This window comes from Cyprinus carpio, chromosome A17, assembly GCF_018340385.1.
Source record: "Cyprinus carpio isolate SPL01 chromosome A17, ASM1834038v1, whole genome shotgun sequence".
Classification (NCBI taxonomy): Eukaryota; Metazoa; Chordata; class Actinopteri; order Cypriniformes; family Cyprinidae; genus Cyprinus; species Cyprinus carpio.
In genome coordinates this window covers 23,908,852-23,931,510 of record NC_056588.1, presented here as the reverse complement: position 1 = coordinate 23,931,510, position 22,659 = coordinate 23,908,852, and the positions used below count along the sequence as shown (strand labels likewise).

Sequence of the window (22,659 nt, the reverse complement as noted above, 5' to 3'; positions counted from 1 at the left end):
GTCAAGTCAAGTCTGCTTTATTGTCAATTCTTCCACATGTACAGTACATACATACAGAGAATCGAAATTGCGTTACTCTCAGACCCCCGGTGCATACAGATAACACTAACAGTAGAGCCTAAAAATCTAGATCAAATATAAAATATAAGATAAAACTATACAATAAGGGAATGTAAAAAAAAGACATAATAGAAAAAATTAAATAAAAATAAGGTTAAATAAAAGCAGCGCAAGGCACATGGCAGATAGAGTGCAAACCAGTGAACAAACAGTGCAGATAAAAAGATTTTTAGTGCATAAAAAAAATAGCTTATTCAGTCTGAATAATGAATAATGACTTCATTGGCGATGATTGCCCTTGATTGAAGCCTTCGGTTTACCCGCGCTCATAACATTAGCACAGAATCGGTTCAGAATCAATCACCAAAAGAACCAGTTCAGTTCAGACGCGCTGAGTGTCAGTCTGAATCACGCATGCGCAGTATCATCAGCTCCTCGGTTCTCGAATCGGACGCGTCCGACAGAGAAACGGTTCTTGACTCGAGAACGAGTCAATGTTTCATTCGTTATCTGGCTCGGTTCAGTCAGTGTACTGTTTGAGTAAATGAATTACTCCGGGATATTGGTTTATTTGAACTCAGAGGGAGTGTCAGCCATGTTAAAAAAGTTAACAGCTTAAGTCATTTGTGGATTAATGCTTATTGTTGACGCGAACCGTTTCAAACGATTCAGTTCGATTTGGTGAACTGGTTCAAGAAGATCCGGTTACATCGAGTGATTCGTTCGCGAACCGGATGTGAGGTGAACGCGCTCATAACAGACCCGGGAGAGAAGTCAATGCTGAATAAAGTCGTAGTTTTTGATATTCTTGGACCAAAATGTATTTTCGATGCTTCAAAAAAATTCTAACGGACCCTCTGATGTCACATGGACTACTTTGAAGATGTTTTTATTACCTTTCTGGACGTGGACAGTATACCGTACATACATTCTCAATGGAGGGACAGAAAGCTCTCGGACTAAATCTAAAATATCTTATACTGTGTTCCGAAGATGAACGGAGGTCTCACGGGTTTGGAACGACATGAGGGTGAGTCATTAATGACATAATTTTGATTTTTGGGTGAACTATCCCTTTAATGGGTCGTCCCTAAGTGGTCGGAAAATACGGAAATCGGTATTTATACGGAAAAATCACATCCCTGATTATATAAATAAAGGACAGTCTGTGGTGCTACTCGCCATGCACCAGGAGAAGCCCAGGGCACACTGCGCCATCATAAGGTCTGACAACAGCTTTGAAGATTTCATCCTGGTAACGTTACCTAACAGCAGGAAGGGCACCGTTGGATAGCACATGGAGGTCTGTGTGACTCTCCGAGGATATTTCTCCTCAGACCTCTCCTTGTTTTCACTTTCATTGTTGTCACTCTCATTTGCACCAAAGCAGGTAAAACTGATTCTCAATCACTTATGCTAGACAGATTGATATCACTGATGTTGAACTGACTTTGTGTTATACTGTGATGATTAAGTGTTCCCTTAATTTTTCTGAGCAGTGTATTTTTGCACATACAGTTAAAACTGCAGCCTTTTGATATGTAAAAACCAACAACATTAAGGCAACAAAACAAACAGAAAATACAAAAAATGAAGACTCTTATTCAAAAAGACTGGCTGCTGTATTAAAAGCAGAAGGTCTTTCAACCAAGTATTATATGAACGTTGTGGTTTGTATAGAAGTAAAATGGGTTATATTCCTAGAGTTTTATAATTCTGACACTTAGGATGAAACCTTGTATACGAGGTCCCTCATTCCAAGCACAGAGAGCATTAGAAAAGTGAGAATTAGGAATCTGTACTTGCATTTTACCTGGTTGGAATATCTTGTAGTAAGGGCTGTAGGCCACATTCAGGCCTCCAAGTTTGACAGCTACCTCATAGCGTCCAGCCTTACGCACAGTGAAGGCCACTTTGATTACATTAGACTCGGGCTCCTGAAGGACCTCCTGGGTCACAGGGACTTCTAAAGCCAGCTCTATATGAGTGATGTTCACCCTCAATCCCACAGGTCTGTGTGCAGGAAAAGGCTGGCCATTTTTGTAAAAGAGCTGGGAGGGGGATTTCAAAACAACTAATAAATACATAAAACTGTAGTCTTTTTAACTGAGCTGCACGAAGCGGCAATGTATAGTCAAGTACAGAGTCAGTATACTTTATACAACTTGAAAAAACATTTTGAGAAAAACTTGTGATTGGTCACCTGCACTCGGAAACTCATGGTTTGACCCACTTCCTGTGGCTCTTTCCAGTCCCAGGAGACCTTGCATGAGCGTGGGTCCAAATAATTACCCCGCACATAGTCATAGATACTGCGATCCCCATGTCGGGCAGGGTCATCATTCTGTAAGAAGCTGACCACACGAGCAGCAAGCTCACACAGAAATTTGATGGTAAAGACGAATGCGATGATGGAAACAGTTATTCCACCTAAAGAGAGCATACGAGTCTCAAAATACTGACAATTTATAAACGTAAAAGACGCTTAGGGATCAATTCTCACTAAATTCTCACGCACATATTAATGCCTTATTCTGCATGACCATGTTTTAGATCCCTTAATCCTATCCCATACCTAAACTTAACAACTACCTTACTAACTATTAATAAAGAACAAATTAGGAGTTTACAGAGGCAAAAGCCATAGTTAAGAGCAAGCTCAAAGTGAGAATTGGTCCCAAAACTAAAATGTCACCACGTAAACTTAAAAATGGTATTTTCCTATAAAATCCAAGAAATGAAACAAATAACATAATAAGAAACATTAGTAAAAAATGAAATAATGTAATCAGATCAAAAGTATTTAACTACCTGAACATTATACAAATTCATTAAAAAAAAAAAAATCTGTATCATTTACTCTAAAATGGTGTTATTTTATTTTTTCACAAAACACAAAAGGATACATTTTTATGGGTGCTCCCTTCTCTCTTTTCCATACAGCAAAAGAATAAATTGACCAGAGGTTGTAAAGGTCCAATAAGGTGTGTGTGTGGGTTACGGGTTTGAGTCTCAGGTCCGGCAGGGATTGTAGGTGGTGGGGGACTGAATGACCAGCTCTGTCTTCCACGACTGAGGTGAGACCCTTGAGCAAGGCACAAAACCCCCAACTTTTCCCTGGGCGTTGCTGACCACTGCTCTGGATGTGTGTTCATGGTGTGTGTGTGTGTATTAGTGGTCGACTGATATATCGGTCGATATTTGGAATTTTTTAAATATCATCATTGGCCAATAAGTAATACTAGCCACTCAGCACCTGACAGAACGGTAAAATAACCAATCATCATTCACTTTCTAACATGACGCTACTACATTGTGTTACATACAATTACACTCCAGTGTGAAGCAAAGTCTTATTCAAACGTACTGTGATACATCAGATCCACAGTCCAGTGGCAGGTCCGGTGGGAGACACAGATGTGATATAAACGAATTTAAACAAAAATTAAACCGTGTTTACCTCACAAACAATCAAAAATCCTGCGACTGGCTCTTCCTCATATGTGCGTTGTTCTTGGGTACGTCTAAAGAAGGTATGTTTTCTGGTCAACTCAAAAGCTGGTGCACTCCAGAATAAAAAGCTAGGTCAACAAGAGAACTCTATGTTAAGTAATAATAATACGTTAGAATACCTTTATATGTTTATTCAGGAATATCCGCTGTATTTGATTGCCCATGATTGGCATAAAATCACGTGTCATATACCTTTCCATATGTTCCGGTCTTACTTAATGCTGCTATATGCTGATAACCAAGCATGTATTTATACGCCTTCAGGCTTGTATTATTTTTACAATGAAATAGATAAGCAAAACGATACAGAACTGAGACATATATCTTTATTATTAACCAACTATGCCATACTATAATTAAAACAACCTGTTGCTCTGTAAACTACAGTAGGTGGACATCCAAAACGTTACTTCTACCGCCACTCGTACCGCCGCCGCGGCATCTGCAAAGTGCATTTGCAGCTTTTGACCGCTGAGTGGCGCTTTAATCACAAGTTTTCAAACAAGCGCATCAAAGCACATTTTTCGTAAATAGACATCAGTTTTGCCTCGCTGATGTGTTACATTTGACGGCTGCAGTCAGGGAAAATGAAAGAAAAACACTATAGTTAAAATATTTAATATTCACAGATGAAAGTTTGGTACTTATGAAGTTATGTGCATTTCTTAGAACGAATTCAAGCAGGATAAATGTCAAGCCTATGCCTGAGCCTGTGCTTATATATTCTCTAAGCTACACAGTATTACACCATATTTTAGATTTGACACATTTAATAGGTGTGCAGTATTATTTATATAATATGAATTATGTGTTATATTATTCAAAATAAATTTTGGTTTACTTTGCATCGTAGCATTAAAAGTGGTAGCCTATTTTAGTGAGCTAGGCTACATGGATTTATATGCAAAATGTCAATATTCTCATATATTAGGCCTATATTTTAATTTATATTTTACAATTCCTTTAATAAAACAACATGCATTTTTGTGTTATTCGTTACCTGTCCTTTATTTTGACAGACAACTTCTTGGGAAAATATATTTGTCTGTACACTGATTAAGAAAATTGTTGCGTGTTTTTATAAATTATTTTCTTTATTTTAGTAAAACGTGAGGCACTGTATAATTTCGTTCCCATTATTTAGGCCTAATTAAAACAAGAAACGAATAAATTAAACCTGCACGATTTAGCTAAATCATTGAAATTCTAAAGAATGGACTGATTAATAAAACGTCCTCACGATTAAACTCAAGTTCTCTCATTATAATCACCAAAGTTCAAATTATGTAAAAAAGAGCTTCATTAATAGACAACTTCAGTGATTTTAAAGTGAGCAGCCGTTACTTGCTTACATAGAATTTAAGTAAAAAAAAAAAAAAAAAAAAAATTGCAGCTGTGTAAAAAATGCAGGTGTGTAAAATGTCTGCGTGCAAGAAAAAAATGCAGGTGTGTAAAATGTCTGCGTGCAAGATTTGCGCGGCGCGAGTGATGCTGAGTGCACGCGTAGCATTTATTCTCATTTGTTTTATCTTCATTACAAATCTTGTTTGCTTTTACTTTGGATAATTGCATGTAAAAAATAATTTACGTTGTAATGCATATGCAAAATGTGAATAATTATTGATATTTAAGTGTTTGTGTGAAAATTATTAATGCGCATGCAGGACAGGGAGGCGCCCTCTAGATCACTTGAATTTTTTCCTGATAATGAATTAACTTAAAAATTGTGGTGTCTCACATACATAAGAAATATATATACAGAAAGCTTGAAATGTCTTTTAAACGAATCAATTCAGAACGAAAGCATTATGTAATCTGTGAAGGTTGTATTTCTCTTTAAATGCGCGTCCATGTGGAGAGAGTCATCACTGTGAATTTCATCTTGCAGCCGACAAGAAAACATTTGTTTATTAATAAATAATTAAAATGTCTCCTTTTTTACAATTATTAGGCTACTTCTGCCTGTGCTTTGGGGCAAACTTCATGCATGTGCTTGAGCGCGGAATATATTAAGGCTCATTATGGATTATAGATGTAAATGTAATATAAACCTGCGATTAGTTGAATAATGACAAATGAACGACTAGTAACTAGAAAAATCTTACAAGGGAGGCAGACCTATTAAATAGCCTCTAGACATCTCTGTTAAAGTTTTTAAAGCATTTTATACGCGTTTGGATAAATTCTTCTTTCAGGTCTGTAATGGAGAGATGCTTTTAACTGCTTTTTCCTCTGAAACACAAAAACGAAAATTGAAATAAAATTGTTTTTTTTTTTTTGGAGAATGGCCAACCCTTATCTGCAGATATTGTTGCTTCTCATTTTAAAAATGCAAAAAAACAACAAAAAAAAAAAAAAAAAAAAAAAAAAAAATAAAAAAAAAAATAATAAAATAACAAAAAACCCAAAAAATCCAAAATATATATTCCCAAATCTAAAAAAGCCTATAAAACATCATAGACGGATCATACTGATGTCTGGACTCTGTTTGGGATTTAGAAAAAAATAGATAAATTAATAAACATATGGTTATGAAAATGCTACATTCTGTGAGAATTTATATTTCATAGTCTAAAAAAAAATATTGTTTAGACGAAACAAAATAAAATTAACGCAACAAATTTTTTTTTTTTTTGAGTTAAGGCAACTTCCTCTGAAGTTATAATAACTAATAAACTATATTGCGCTATACAGGAGTCAACATTTGAAGTGGGTCAAAACCTTTCTTCAAAGTTGCCCTAAAACCAAAATGACGAGTCCTATCTAAACCTGTTCTGCAAGTTTGATACCCTCATAAGACACTGTCCATATGAAAGACCAAGAGATTCACACCTTTATCTCGACCCCCACACCTTTATCTCGACCCCCACAAGCTATACATAACTACCCCAGCCCCCTCGAGCTGAACTGAACTCGGTCTGTTTGTTGGCTGTGAGGAACGGTGTGTTGTCATGTTACTGGGCTGAAACATGCCTGCACTCACAGCAGCCCTACTCTTTTTATTCATTATTTTCCCGCAGCCCATATTATTGTTTTCACAAGACCATAATAATAACAAATTATCAATTGATAATTAATCATTATTTTACGAAAATCATTGTTATTTGTGAACGTAGCATTTGCGGAAGGCTTTAAGACCAAGCAGAGTCCTCCATCAGCTGCTCCCGCTTCACAGCGCGCATGACTCGCGCTCACTGACCCAGCTTCAAAGTCCGCAAGTTTTGATTTAACTAAATCAGTTTGAGCGAATACAGCTTACTGATCATGAGCCCAACATTTAGCAAGACAGAAAAACATTCAGTCTACCTTAAGGAAGATGTATTTCATTGTAAGTTAATGCTGTTAAATAGAGAGTTAAATGGAGAGAGAGAGAGAGAGAGAGAGAGAGAGAGAGAGAGATAAAAAACCCATGTTGGCTATTCCTAAACTTGGAGCTCATTATATTGAAGTACAAATCCAAACACCAGAAGCAGACTCTCAGTGTTCTTTCATTGAAAAGTACGCATTTTGTTTATTCACAGGCTATATGGTTGAAATAATATTTTAGTTCAAAACTTTAAGTGCCGTTGTTTAAAAAAATGCTTTACTGACTAACGTTTCATAGACCTTCAGTTGTTATGCTTTAAAATCCCATAACATTTGTAATTTCACAGTATTTTCACCTCCTAAATCACTAACCTATAAAAAGTCACAATTCTATAATGGTAAAATTTACTCAGGCCGATGGCACTTTTAATTACATGGTTTTTTTTTTTTTTTTTTTTTTTAAGAATAATTGTAGCTTACATAAATAGGTGAAGCAAAACAAATATGAAATATAGCTGCAAGCAGCAATGGCGGGCTCAAGCCATCAGTGCAAACGCCACCCCGGTGGCATCAGGTAAACTGTGCCCAGCGGGCACATGCATTTACAGTAACCCTCTGGCACTCAGGTTTTAAGGGATACGGCAATTAACGGGTTAATCCGAAGCATCAAGACTTTAAAATCACATACACAGAACAATATTCATTAAGAAAGTGAAATTAAATGATTAATAAAATATTTATTCGAACCCTCGCTATTTTCTATTCTAATAAAAGTTTTGGCTGTGGAACATCTGTAATAGAGTTGGCTAGCTGGATGCAAATAAAGTCATGCCTTTTATTTTTTCCCCTGTTTGCTATTTCACATTCCTGTCACTGAAGCGTTGTGGGCAAAGACACAGAAGGTAACTGAAACAATGTGGTTTAAGTCAAGGTGATTATTAGGGGTCCAAGCACATTGGTTTGTGTAGATGATACAGTTACACAATGAACGTGTCTCTTTTCAAGTAAATTATGAGTCCTTATGTGAGTACTATTATATGCACAACATGAAAATAGATAACTAATATAGTGTCCCTTCTACACTTTTTCAGTAATGTGTGATAACTTGAGAAATATGTTGTCAATACAATAAAACTAACAAAAAGTAATGGTATTTAGGAGCTGATAGCTTTTGCATAATTACAATAATGGGCTTTATTAAAGTTTATGAAAAAAGAATGAATGTTTATGCATTTTTTATTAATGCACATAAATGAAACATTTTCAAGTCTTTGAACAGATCTTGAAGTATTTGCTATCCTGTGGCGCCATCGTGTGGAAAACATTAGCATTGTGGCCTTCATTTTTGAACAACATGATGAAAGGGAACAATATTTTTTGAATGATTATAAATATTTAATGATTAGTTTACTGATAATATACCCACATTAAAATCTAATTTACTGATTCTGTATCTTATTTCATGCTTAATCATGAGTTTAATTTTCAATTTACATTTTTAAGCAGTGTTGAATGATTACTAAGAGTTTCTAAAAAATTTTTTGTTTTGTTTGTTTTATTTATTTTTATTTATTTTATTTTTTTTAGGATTTACATTTAAAAAAATTAGCCTACTTCAAACATTTTAAGCAGCTTGAACAAAACCTGTTAATATTTATTATAGACCACTGTAACTGTCTATAATCTAAAAAACTAATTTATTATGAAAATAAAAGTGTGTACACCAGTTAAATTGGACGATAAAGAAATTGCTAACAATAGTTTAATAGTGCATGTTTTAAGTTTATAGGTGTTTGGATGTAGAAATGGACAAATCAAATGTAAAATAACGTCATCGATTTAGTTAAATATAGATACCTTTTTTTGTTAGAGCAAAATAATAATAATAATAATAATAATAATAATAATAATAATAATAAATAATACATAAATACATGAATACATACACACATACAAAAAAAAAGCAGCCAAGACGAATGATTTTCTGTTTTTTTATAGATTAAAATTGAAGACAGAAAGCAGCTGGTAAATGCAGTCACTTTAATATTCAAATCCAGTATCATGATCCACTTCAGATTTATTTCTCAACAGTTTATATTCACGTGGCTGTTTTCGTTTATATTCGCCAAGCTATTATGTATTTTGAAATAATCTTGTACGCGATTTGTTCGTTCTTGCGACGAAAAGCCAGAATCAGCGTCCTCTGGCGCTCGAGAGATAGATGTTATTCTGCCCTTAGACAGAGCTCGCGCTGTCAAATAGTATTTCTTTTCACAATTAAACAGCTCAAAAACACCTGAATTCAGCTCTTGTTGTGTTCTAATGGGTGGATTGTGTGCATTCGCGGTAATATTTTTTTTTTAAAAGCTCTTAAAACTATAAAAATGATTTTATTGTGAGCTCGTTGTATGACTGCACGCGCTGATGCAGCGGGGATTCCTCTCTGGTCTTTCTCACTGATCTCTGGCCAGACATCAATTATTAATGAGATCTGAGCCGGTAATAATAACATATGTTGGTTCAGCTTGTCAGTGTGAATGAAACGTGTATTTATTTGTCCGTTCTAGCCGAAAAACCATCACCGTGTTCTGGAGCGCAGAGCAATCGATGTGATGTTCAGCCCTTAGACAAAGAAAATCTCAGAAAGCACTCATAAACACTCATTTTCATCTCTATAATATGTTCTTCTAATTGTTTTGTGTTAATTCGCCGCTGTGTTTTAATGTAAAAGGCTGTATAGTTTCTGTATAGACTTTTTTCCCTTCAAGTGTTCAGAAGTCTCGCGCTGTCAGACAGGCTGCAGCAAATATTTCATTTTAACACTCACAAACATCTGAATTTAGCTCTTGGGGTGTTCTAATAGGTGGATTGTGTGCAATCGCTGTAATATTTTATTTTTTAAAAGGTTTTAAACAAGAATAAACTCGTTTGTTGTGAGCTCGTTGAGACAGCACGCGCTGTTCGGAGCGGTGATTTATCTCTCGTTTATCTCTCTGTTCTCTGGCCAGACATCAATTATTAATAAGCCCTGACCCTCTAATAATAAGATATGTTGGTTTAGCTTGTCAGTGTGAATCAAATTTATTTATTTATATGTATTTTTAACCGATTTAAAAGTGAAACTAAGGGAGACTCCTCCCTCTCAGTCCCGGGAATTGCTCCTGTAGAGGCGCATTTTCTCTCAGACAATGGAAGTCTCAGCACACAAACACTCCTCACACAGAGCCAAAAATCCATATTCAAATCAAAATAGCCGACTTCCTGTTGGTCGTAGCTAATGACTGTAAATTAGAAAGTTGTCCGTCTTAATAAGAACAATAAATGTACCGAGTTTGGTGTCTGTAGCTAAAAACTAAGCCCCCCACTTTTGACAAAAGGTTGGCGCTATAGAGTGCCTCCTCCACGCCCTTTTATGACCTTTTGCCAGTGTCTAGCTATCATTAATACTGATATGTGTTCTGAGTTTCATGAAATTCTAAGCATGTTATCTGCCTCAAAATCAGAATATATTATACAGAAAAATAATTCCAGTTTGATATGTTGCCATGGCAACACTATATTAGATATCAATATCCCCTCAAACAGTTTTACATGGGCCGTGTTTTGTCATTATTCTGATGAAGTTTGAAGCAATTGAAGTAAAAATAAGATGCTGAATTCAAAGCATTTTGAAAATGACACACTTCCTGCTGCCAGTTGGTGGCGCTATAATTTTGACTCCTAATAGTCACATATATACGATCGGCATCGTACACCGAACAAATTGATGAAGTTTAACTAAAATCAGGAAATGTATGTGGATGTTATTAGACACTTCCTGTTTCTCATTTCTCGCCATAATTTCAACGCCTCGCCACGAGCATACCATTCGAGATATCAAAAATCCCCCTGGCAATTTTGCATCCCCAATGTCTTGAGATCATGTTGACCAAGTTTGGTGGCAATCGGGTAAAAAACCTACGACAAGTATATCAAATTCCAGAGCATGCGCTTTATTACATAGCTCTAAATAGCTGACTTCCTGTTGGGCGGAGCCTATGACATGCAATACGAAAGTTGTTTGGCACAATGAGATCTATACGTGTCCTGAGTTTCATATGAATACGTGCAAGTATGTTTGAACTATACATCAACATTTCTGACTGTGTTCCGGGGGGCGCCGTAGAGCCCCTGTGCCACGCCCGGGGTCTCAGCCTCTGCAGCCTCCTAATGGCCACAGATTCTAAGGTGTGTGCAAATTTTCAAGAGTTTTTGAGCATATTAAGGGCCCCAAAAGCCCCCTAAACTTTGACGAAAAATAAGAAGACTAAACCCTAAATAGCCAACTTCCTGTTGGGCGGAGACTATGACATGCAGTACGAAAGTTGTTTGGCTTGATGAGATCTATATGTGTACCGAGTTTCATACGTCTACGTGCAAGTATGTATGATATATGGCCCTCCATATTCCAGGGGGCGCTGTAGAGCCCCTGTGCCACGCCCGTGTATCAGTCTCTGCCCGGCCCTAATGGCCGCAGGTTCCAATGTGTGTGCCAATTTTCAGAGAGTTTCGAGTATGTTAAGGGCCCCAAAAGCCCCCGAGACGTTATGGAAAAAAAAAAAGAATAATAATAATACAATAATAATAATAATAATAATAAAAATAATCCTAAGGAAAACAATAGGGCTCTCGCCCTCCAGGCTTGAGCCCTAATAATATTTGGATCGTCCCTTATTTTTTCCCTTATTTTCTTAAAGAATAAACACTTATTTTCTACAAGAATAAACCTGATAAACATATTATTATTCATAGAAATAATTAAGCATTTAAAACCTTTTTTAAAAACTTGAACTTCAATACTATTAAACTGACTTTAAAATCTCAAGGAGTTTATAAGTTAAAAAGGGTAAAATGTCACAGTGCATGTTAAATAGCCTAAATGAACTTGTGTTAACAATATAATTAGAACTAACAATTTAATTCGATTTTTTTTTTTAATGAACAATTCCTGTATAAAATGGGACAGCAACCTTTATAGCAAACATTTTTAAATCGTCCACAACTGAGCAACGCAAGAGGCAGGTTGAGCGTGCGAAGTGAATGTGCTGCACAAAGTCATTTTCAGATGCAATGAAAATAAAAAAATAAAAAACCCTGGATAGCCTAGATTAGGCCCAGACTCTGTTCCTAAATATATAATAGTTATAATTACCCCACAGTAACAAATTTTAATCGCCTATTTTCGTTTGCTGCATGTTATTTTATTTTATTTATTTATTTATTTATTTTTTAAAACAGGCTAAAAAATAAATTAAGTTTGTGAGAGGAAAAAAAATATATAAGTCATGTATAAGTTGCATTTTATTACATTCAGAAATAATAACGGCTGGCCTAATAATGTTATAATGTGCCAACAGGATATTTTTAGTTCTCTTCACTTTACAACAAAATCCTTTAAATTTAACAAATTTATCAGAACAGAACAATAATTACAAATATATAATTCTAATGGATAAATAAAATTGCAGTATATAATAATATAGGCTTAACTATAAACAAACAAATAAAATAAATGAATAATAATATAAAGCGAACCATAAGGTAGGCTAAGGTTGGGCTCTCATTCGGGAGAAATCCAAACGTTTCCATATTCGTGATGTTGCCTATTTCAAGCTTAACTATTATTCATTAGGAAAAATAGGCTTTGTAGTTCACGCGTGTTTCAGTATCGACGAAAAAAAAAAAAAATCATAAAAAAATAATTAACAAAAATATGCCAAAGTGGACCGCTGCTCGCTCTGAATGGCACGGTGAATGACTACTGTTTCCAATGAATGTGCGCGAGGCACCAGCGCGATCAAACAGCTGAAACAGGAAATACAAAATTTTTGGTCACACAGTAAAGGCATAATTCAAAAATGCAAAGTGTTAGCAGTTTGAAAAATCAAGAATAATAACAGAATTAATAATAATTATTGCTAAATGCTGGACCGTTCTCATTTCGATCTGCAAATGGAACCTGAAGGATTTTTTTTAAACCAAGAATGGATCGAAATGAAAACATTTAGCTTTTTATACATATATATAGGCCTTATATTTAATGACTGTTTAATAACAATAGCAAGCATAAGATCCTTTGTGTAAAGGTCTTTCTTTTAATTTTTGATGAGTAGACTGTAAGACTATCCTACATTTTTAAATTAACTCACTGTACATTTTTTAATGGTTTTTAAAGATGGTACAATGTTATATCATAATGTTATTGTTGTTTTACCTCCTCCTTTTATCTCATTTAACAATTACATTCAGTTCGCAATCCGTCCCTTTGCGCCACCTGGCGGTAGTTTCGCGAATGAATTTAACACGCGGCTGACTTGCAGTTAACGCTGCGGCCCTGAGGCGGCGGTAGTACCCATTTTGGTTGTCTACCATCTGTATATTAGGGCTGGGACAATAAATCGCGATTCATGGATCGATTCTGAGGTTTTCGGAATGCATCGTGATTCTCTCTCGAATCGATTCTGAGCTTAGTTTTTAACAGCAGATGGCGCTCTAGGCTAGTTTTTAACCGCACACTCAAATGCTCACGAAGAAGAATGCTCTGTGTTCAGCTGAGAAATGCAAGTGTTTAAATGTACTTACACATCGGCTTTTATGCTTTTATGATGCAAGATTAATGTAAACAGCACACTGTGAACATCCTTGTAATTCGCTTCAACCTTTTCGAACTTTATGAATGATTATTATAGGTTCAAGTGGTGGATTTAAGGAACTGGAAGCAAGCAGAATACGGCTATTTCTAAAGCACGAAGTGCCATCTGCTGTTAAAAACTAAGCTCAGAATCGAATCAAGAGAGAAATGCGATGCCTTCGGAAAATCTCATAATTGATGCAGAATCATTACTTGATTTGAGATGCATCGATTTATTGTCCCAGCTCTACTGTATCTAATTGTTACCTCAATTGTCTAATTTCTTTTAATTATTATTTATGCATGATAAATGTGCATTTAGTTTCACCAATTTTCTGCATGTCTCTCATTTACTGTAATTACATGTATTATATCGGCCAATCAGCCAGATTGATTTCACAATATCGGTATCGGCCATAAAAAAAAAAAAAAACCATATCAGTCGACCACTAGTGTGTGTTCACTGCTGTGTGTGTGCACTAGGATCTACAGCCAATATGGTATTTTTATCCATTGGTTTTCGAAATACTGTTGTATGTAATTCTTAATTACTTTAACATCCAAAAAATGTATCAAATCACAACTCTTTTCCATTGGGAATTTAATTGATGATATTTTTGAATTAATGAATGACACAAATAAATCAAATTCTCATTCAGAACCTGACCATATAAAAAAAAACAATCAATATCACAATCCAAACCTTAATATATGAATAAAACGGATTTTTATTAGAATTATGATCCTGTTCAGATTTACCCATGAATATATTGGCATATTTTGGTGCTATTGGAGTACCCATCGCTGTACAATGAACTTGTAGATAAAAATCTTTCTCAAATAAAAAATAGCTTTTTTGTTCAGATTAATGTAGTAAGGTTCATTATATTTTGTACCAGTAAACTGATGTCATCATCTTTACAGTAATAATTTAGTGAAGTGACATACAGCCAAGTATGGTCACCTATACTCAGAATCCGTGCTCTGCATTTAACCCATCCAAAGTGCACACACACTGCAGTGAACACACACACACACCGTGAACACATACCTGGAGCAGTGGGCAGCCATTTATTCTGCGGCACCCGGGGAGCAGTTGGGGGTTCGGTGTAGTGATGCGCGGGTCGTCTCATAACCCGCGGACCCCGCGGGTTACCCGTGTGTCGGGTAAAGAAATTGTCACTTTATTTGCGGGGCGGGTTGGGGCGGGTCATTAAAAAAAAAAAAAAAACATATGTTGTAGTGTTGGTCGATATGGTCATTTTTCAAATCAGATCAGATCGACGATACACAATATTATCATGCACGTGTGGAGCAAGAGAAAGACTCTCTGTACTTGTCATAGCATAACTGTTTGGTGTTTTAAACCGCGCAGGTGCGTGAGAGAGAGCCTATGGAATCACCAATAATCTAAAAAATACACTTTCAAACATATTGATAAACTGACGTTTAATATAAAAATACTGTATTTAAAACAGCTAGTTCATATATAGTCGGACGCAACTGTCATACCACGCGTCCTGTGACAAATTTGCAGCATCTGCGCACGGAAGTTTTCAGTCTAAATGTTCTGCAAAGTCAGTCAACGGTGAAAATCAATAGTAGATTTCATTTAAAGTCCATCAGTTTAACACTAATATTGGACATAAACGAACACTTTAAATATAAAGTATTCAAAACAGTTAAGTTCATATATTTGGTGTAAAGTTGAATTGAACTGAGGCATCAGTCATACAGCGCTCCGGATCGCGTGCCGCATGACGAGCCCGACACACCGCCAAAGGAATGAGATGCATTCTAACATAACTGTGGCATAAACTTAGTTAGTGAGGGCTCGTTTAAAATATTGCACATATAAAGGCCATTCAGATTACTTGTTAAAGTGCAGTGAAATACCTTATATCTGCAGACAATGTACGTCTGTTTGTGGATGGAGACTTCTTCACTGTAGGGCTCTAATCCTCTTTTGCGCACGCAATCCCTCATGTTTATACAAGGAATTTGATTAAATTTATTCAAGAAATCTGTGGTATCTTTTAAATAGGATGGTAATTTCCTCACTATCGGTTGAATCAAAGAATCAAGGAATTTAGATTTTGTTCCTGTCAATGACCCATTTCCTGAGACAATTGGTCACACTGGAGAATCTTCTAGTGATTTATGAATTTTAGGTTAAGCATATAAAATGGAATCCTAAGATGTTAATTTTTTTAATTTTAATTCATGTTCATTAAGCCATTTCCTATCAAATCCTATATGTAAAATGTCATCAGTTTGTTTTTTTATAGGAATCAGTCGGGTTAAATACAAGTTTCTTATAAAATGTCTTATCATGTCACGTCATCGCATTCATTATCAGCGATAATCTCCTGCGATAATGAAAGCTGTTTGCGTAGCTTGTCAGTGAATTATGGCTCTGTGTAGTAAATGCCCCTCCATCTGAAAGCACATGCTGGAGATTTACTACTAATCACAGAACCGGCTTTACTGACAAGATGTGCATGATAAACGCATGCGATTTATCTTGCAGCCCTACTAAGTAATTTAACAGATTGATGCACCAAAACAAATATTAAGTGACAAAAGAGTGCAAACGGCATTAGGGATACAATAACAAACACGAAACAATGAAAACTAAACAGAAAAGCTCAGGTTACAACATACACAGGTTCTAATTTCACTCTCTACTAAGGATGCCATTACTACACTATATCTTTATATTACAAATAAATGTTTGTTGATTCTTTATATATGTAAAAATTGTATACAGCACAATTAAAGAAATGTAACTCTGAAAATTCTCTTAAAGTGCCCCATTATGCCATTTCCAATATTGCCTTTCATGCTGTGTGTAATGTAGCTGTATGTGAATGTAAGTGATCTGCAAAGTTGTAAAGCTTAAAGTGCACAATAAATAAAGCTATTGTCTCCCAAAATAAAGAATCGACTCTGAACAGCTGAAACGAGTCGGTAGTAATTTGAATACCCTGAAGTTATATTTCTTATTGTTTCATAATTAATTAATTTAGAAAAATGTCTGGAACATTTTTGTTTGTTAACTTCAAGTTGTTGTTGTTGTTTTAAGTGATGACCAACAGAATACATATACGGATCAAGACTGGATCCGTGAATGGCTAATAATGACAGTAAGATGTCAATAATGTATGATCATATGAGGGGCCGTACAAGCCATAATTAATTCTGGCACTCTCACACACTTACATTCTCCTTTCACATACATATATTCTTGCTTTTAAACACTTACATTCTCCATTCACATACATACATTTTTACTCTCACACAAATACATTCTCCTTTCACATACATATATTCTTGCTTTCACACACTTACATTCTCCATTCACATACATACATTTCTACTCTCTCTCACACACTTACATTCTCCTTTTTACATACATACATTAGTACTCGCACACACATACATTCTCCTTTCACTTACATGCATTTCTACTCTCTCACACACATACATTCACCTTACACATACATACATTTTTTGCTTTCACACACATGCAATCTGCTTTTACATACATATATTTCTACTTTTTTTTGGTATCCATTACTTCCTTTTTAAGCAGGAAGTCACTCTCAGACCAGGAAATACATGTGCAAGACTTGCTCAGTTCTTCCTCACAATTTTACAATGATACTATTCAAAGTCATCCTGTTTCTTTTCAAGTACATATTTTAAGTTTTTAACTTTAACATATCATTATGTAACCTACGTGTTCTACAGATCTGTGTACAAGTGTTAAGACACTGATTTTGATCGTATTGACAGGGTTTACTGCTAAGGAAAATTTCCACTGGTCCGGTTCGGCCAGTGGTTTAAATTTTTTACTTGCCCTGGCAAAATTTTCACAGGCCTTGCCACAATTAATCAATCAATAAATCAATAAATAAGACTGTAACATTGTATTGTAATAAATAATAACCATTTTGCACAAATAAGTACAATAGTTCAAAGATAAAACTGAAATGAAACATGCTTTTTCAGGTCTTTCAGGTAGGTCTATTCTAGTTAAGGATGCACTGATCAGGATTTTTCGTGACCAATTCCAATGTCCAATTTTATTTATTTATTTTACAATCAAATGAGCCGATTCCCATACTCGTTGCCAATTTATTTAGTATTTTTTTTTATTTATTTTTTTACATTTATTAAATGTTTATTTTGCTTTGTTACTGGCCAAACTAACCTTGAACAAACAAACAAACAACCAAAAATATATGCAACATGAAGCAACTTCACAAAACAAAAACATCAGTCGGGCTGAATGAATATTTTATTATTACTCTTTATTATTATTAGTTTTATTACCTTAATTATATGTATGTCTGCCCTATGTTTGTACTTTCTGTACTGGAAGCTCCTGACACCAAGACGAATTCCTTCTGCGTGTAAACAAACTTGGCAATAAAGCTCTTTCTGATGAAAATGCAAATTCAATCTCTTACAGCAGGTGGCGCTTATAGAACACTAGTATTTCCTGAGTTATTGCTGCACACAGCGCTGCGCTAATTATCACTCCTTTAATGTGTATTTAACAACAGTAAGAGGAAAAAGAAAATGCCCAAGGGACGAGGCCATGTAACCTTTTCACGATGATAATATTTATTTATTATTTATTTTTTAAAACCCAGATAGCTTGCTGAAATACTTCTGCGGCCGGCTCATCTACCTCAGCCATGCTGATCAAGACCTGTCCCAGTGACCCTGATCGCACCTACCTGCCTTCCGTTTCCACTATACGCCTTCTGTTTCCACTATACTCTCTCTCACACATGCTGATCAAGACCTGTCCCAGTGACCCTGATCGCACCTACCTGCCTTCCGTTTCCACTATACGCCTTCTGTTTCCACTATACTCTCTCTCACACATACATACATTCTTCTCTTACATACACATATTTTCTTCAGACATACGTACATTCTTTATATATATATATATATATGTGAATATATATATATATATATATATATATATATATATATATATATATGTATGTGAAAGGAGAATGTATGTGTGAGTAGAAATATGTATGTGAATGGAGAATGTATGTGTGTGAAAGCAAAAATATATGTATGTGAAAGGAGAATGTATGTGTGTGTATGAGTAGAAATGTATGCATGTGAAAGGAGAATGTATGTGTGTAAAAGCAACAATATATGTATGTGAAAGGAGAATGTAAGTGTGTGAGCGTGCCAGAATGAATTATGGCTTGTACAGCCCCTCATATGATCACGCTTTGGTTCATAATTTAGAAACGACTTTTAAAAAGTTGTATATTATTACAGCAAAAATGTGTTTTTGTTAAATTAATAATTTTTATGTGAGCCTGAAAAATAAACGGTGGCATTATCATTGGTGCTATAAGTTAGTCACTCCAGTGGTAGAATCTGACTAATCCATCACTAGTCAGTGATTTCAACTACACAGGTTCAGGATTGCGGATTAAATTATTAAATAATATATAAAATGATTAATACAGATGTTTGTATTCTGCAGTTCACTGGTTTATGTTACACAATTTTTTTCATTTAGATGGAGCATGTCCATTTTACACTGAGCAACAAGTAGTGTGAATGAATTCAGTCCAGCTGGAGGAGGTTGGGGTTTGGGGGTAGTTAGCTTCATTGTGGGGGGTTGACAAAGGTATGAATCTCTTGCTCTTTCATATGGAGTTTCTGATGAGCATTTCAAACTTGCTCAGCAGGTTTAGTCATAGTGTCTGTTTTAGGACAAATGCCTCATTTGGTTTGGTTTTTGCAATTTTTGCAACGACATACAAATTATTACATACAATATAATATGCTTTTGTTTTTTTCTCAAGAGAGATGAGGCGCCTCTGAGAGAGAGACAAAGAAAGTGGCCAAAAGAGCTATCTGTCAGAGACACAAAAACTTTTGTTCTTAATTTATATGCTGCTTTGTTCTGTTTTCAATTTTGCACTGTTTTAATTGTACGCGGCAACACTGCAGTCGTTTTGGCAATACAAATGTACAAATATAGTGCAGTAATAAGAAACTGTCCCAATAAATCATGTAGGGCTAATAATTTTTCGTTTCATTATTGGGCAATTATAGCATTAAAGATGTGACATTCGCAGTCAAAACCTGAAATGAATGGAAAGTATTCATTACCAATATATTGAACCATCTCTTTATGTTTTTCTAAATCCCAAGTAGAGTCCAGACATCAGAAAAGTATCCGTCTATGAACATGTTATATAGGCTATTTTAGATTTGGGACATATACATGTTACGGACTTGACAAAAAAAAAAGTTTTTGGGAGACAATATATTTTGTAGACTTTCTGTGATTTATAATGGACAAACCAGAAGCAACAATATCTGCAGAATGGAGAAGGGTTGACCATTCACAAAACATAAAATATAAATTTTATTTAAATTTTCCTTTTTGTGTTTCAGAGGAAAAAGCAAGGTCCGTTACGGACCTTCTGAAAGGAGAATTTATGCAAATGCGTATAAATGCTTTAAAAACTTTAACGAGATGTCTAGTAGCCTATTGGACTTTCCTTTAGAGAGAAATGCAACCTTCATTCAAATTATATAATCAGGGAGCATTTGCTTTCGTTTTGAATTGGTTCCTTTAAAAGTAAAAATTACCCCAGTATTTCGTTATTTCATTATCAGGAAAAATTTCAAGTGATCACACTGGCGCCTCCCTGTCATGCATGCGCATGAATATTTTTTCATACACCTAAAGAGCAGGTCATATGGGTTTTTGAAAAATATCTCTTTTGCAGTTTATAATGTAGCTATCCTTAAATGAAAACAATCTGCAAAGTTGTTAATCAGAAAAAGTGCATGATAAATAAAGATATTTTCTCTCAAAAGAGAGAGTCTGTTCTGAATCGCCTTAACGAGTCATTATATTTTCGAATCTTTTGCCTGTTACCGGTATATGTCACTGGGCAACACATTTGCATAATCCCCGCCTGTCCACGAAATACAAACAGTCTTACCTTCCCACAAACACTTCCGCTAGTTAGTGTGTTTACATCATGTTTAAGACGACGCTGTGTTCAGGGATACCACAGAAATACCATTCAAACCTTTTGTTGTGTGCATGTCATTTTACCAAGCACTGATTCTCTAATCTTGGCTTTTATCTTCGTTGGCTTCTAATCTTCTTAATTTGGACTAACAAGCTCTCCGAACCACAACCTGTAAGTATGATTGATATGTTGTGTACATTTTCAGTTGAGTGCTCAAAAAAAGTTTTTGTGCTAATATGTAATGTATACCTAGTGTGCAGCTTTAGGTTTCCAGCTAAAGCACAATATTACTGTCTTACCAAAGTAGCTCTGATAATTCGCTGTGAACCCACTATTTCCTAAGAATGTGTCGATTATTGTATACTTATGTTGTTCTAATTACTTTGTTTGATAATTAAAGAATGTAGTGTAGCACACAGACTTTATAATCATTGTGAAATTGCTGTTTATTGTGCTGCACCGCCAGTTACAGGGTTCATGCGGGAGAGACGAGCAAGTTAATAAGTGGTGCTCCTATAAAGCTGTTCTGCGTTCTGATTAAAAGTTAAGACAGAGCGTCTTTTGTCTGTCATTCTTCAAACATTACAGTAAACATATTTTGGTTTACAAACTATTGTTTCATCAGTTTGCCACGTTAGCACTCGACTAACGTATTCACCAAGTGTTCACAGTTTAGCAGCTAAACTTTAGCTGTGGGCACGATTCACTTGCATAAGTGTTTTTGTATTTTATGTCATTATTATACGGACTGGAGCACTACTGTTTTATGTAAAGGTGCTTTGTCAATTGTAGGCTAACTGGCTCAATGACTCCTCTCTGTGCCAATCACAGCAGGCTTGGCCAGCTGACCAATCAGAGCAGAGTAGGCTTTTGGAAGGGAGGGGTTTGCTCCGAACTTGCTAGGAATGAATAATTTTGGAATCATTGGCAAATGACTATATTCTGAGAAAATAACAATGTTTTCTGACCTTAGAGGCATTTAATCCTGTGTAGGGGACTCCAACACAATATTAGGACACTTTAAAATACCATATGACCTGCTCTTCAAATATGAATAGTAACAGAGCACATTTATTTTAGGTTAACGCTACAGTATGGGATCCGCATTAAAATAGTTATAACCTGTAAATTGAAGGCTATTAGACATTTTAAAATGATCTGCCGCTCCTATACGTTGATCATTAGTGTTCTTTCACACAAAAAGTATTCTCATAGCTTCATAAAATTACGGTTGAACCACTGATGCCACATGGACTATTTTAACAACGTACTTCCCTTTCTGGTCCTTGAATGTATCAGTTGTGTTGCTGTCTATGCAAGGTCAGAAAGCTCACAGATTTCTTCAAAAATATCTTAATTTGTGTTCTGAACATTATGGGTCTTATGGGTTTTTGGAGGGTGATTACATAAGGGTGAGTAATTAATGACAGAATTTTCATTTTTGGGTGAGCTATCCCTTTAAATTATTAATGGCAAATAATCTACAATTATCAAATAATCAATTGAATAATTAACATTCACAACCCAGGCCAGACCAAACATACATTTGTAAATACAGTCTGTTGTTCATACAAAGCTGTCTGGCTGCAGTAGATTCTGAATATAGTGCAATTGGAGCTTTTTTTGTACTTTCCAGTGCCTGACAGAGCCTGGTCCCTGCATGTGTTTGCTGGATAGGAATGAGCTATGTAAATGTAAAGCTAACTAAATTTATATACTTCTTTTTTCTTTTGTGTTTCATGAAAAAAAGAAAAAAAGAAAAAGAAAAAAAAAAGCAATGAATCCAGAAAACATTTTATATATATATATATATATATATATATATATATATATATATATATATATATATATATATATATATATATATATATATATATATATATATGCCCTACTGGCAAAAAGTCTGATTATTTGTTCTAAAGAAAATAACTTAAAACAATTAAACAATTGTCAAAATAGTAACATTTCCAGGGGTGCACATAAGTGGTACACAGGTGCGCCCAAAATAAAAATTGTGTGTAAATAAGTTCAGACCACTCATTTGCTTACCAAAATGGTTGATTGCTGTTA

General features: G+C 35.2%; 1 protein-coding gene across 6 annotated transcripts in view; it reads right to left on the bottom strand.

Annotated features, from left to right (window-relative positions):
- Positions 1 to 22,659, bottom strand: part of LOC109071571 (apoptosis-resistant E3 ubiquitin protein ligase 1-like) — a 99,838-nt gene that overhangs the window by 33,943 nt on the left and 43,236 nt on the right. For 5 of the 6 annotated variants that reach the window (XM_042774457.1, XM_042774458.1, XM_042774459.1 and 2 more), the window contains 2 exons: positions 2,264 to 2,490; positions 1,874 to 2,111 (listed from right to left, as the gene is read on the bottom strand). In XM_042774457.1, the coding sequence (XP_042630391.1) occupies positions 1,874 to 2,111; positions 2,264 to 2,490 (465 nt within the window). Of the gene's footprint in view, positions 1 to 1,873; positions 2,112 to 2,263; positions 2,491 to 14,600; positions 14,732 to 22,659 lie in introns of all 6 variants that reach the window. The other variant, XM_042774460.1, reaches the window with a different exon arrangement.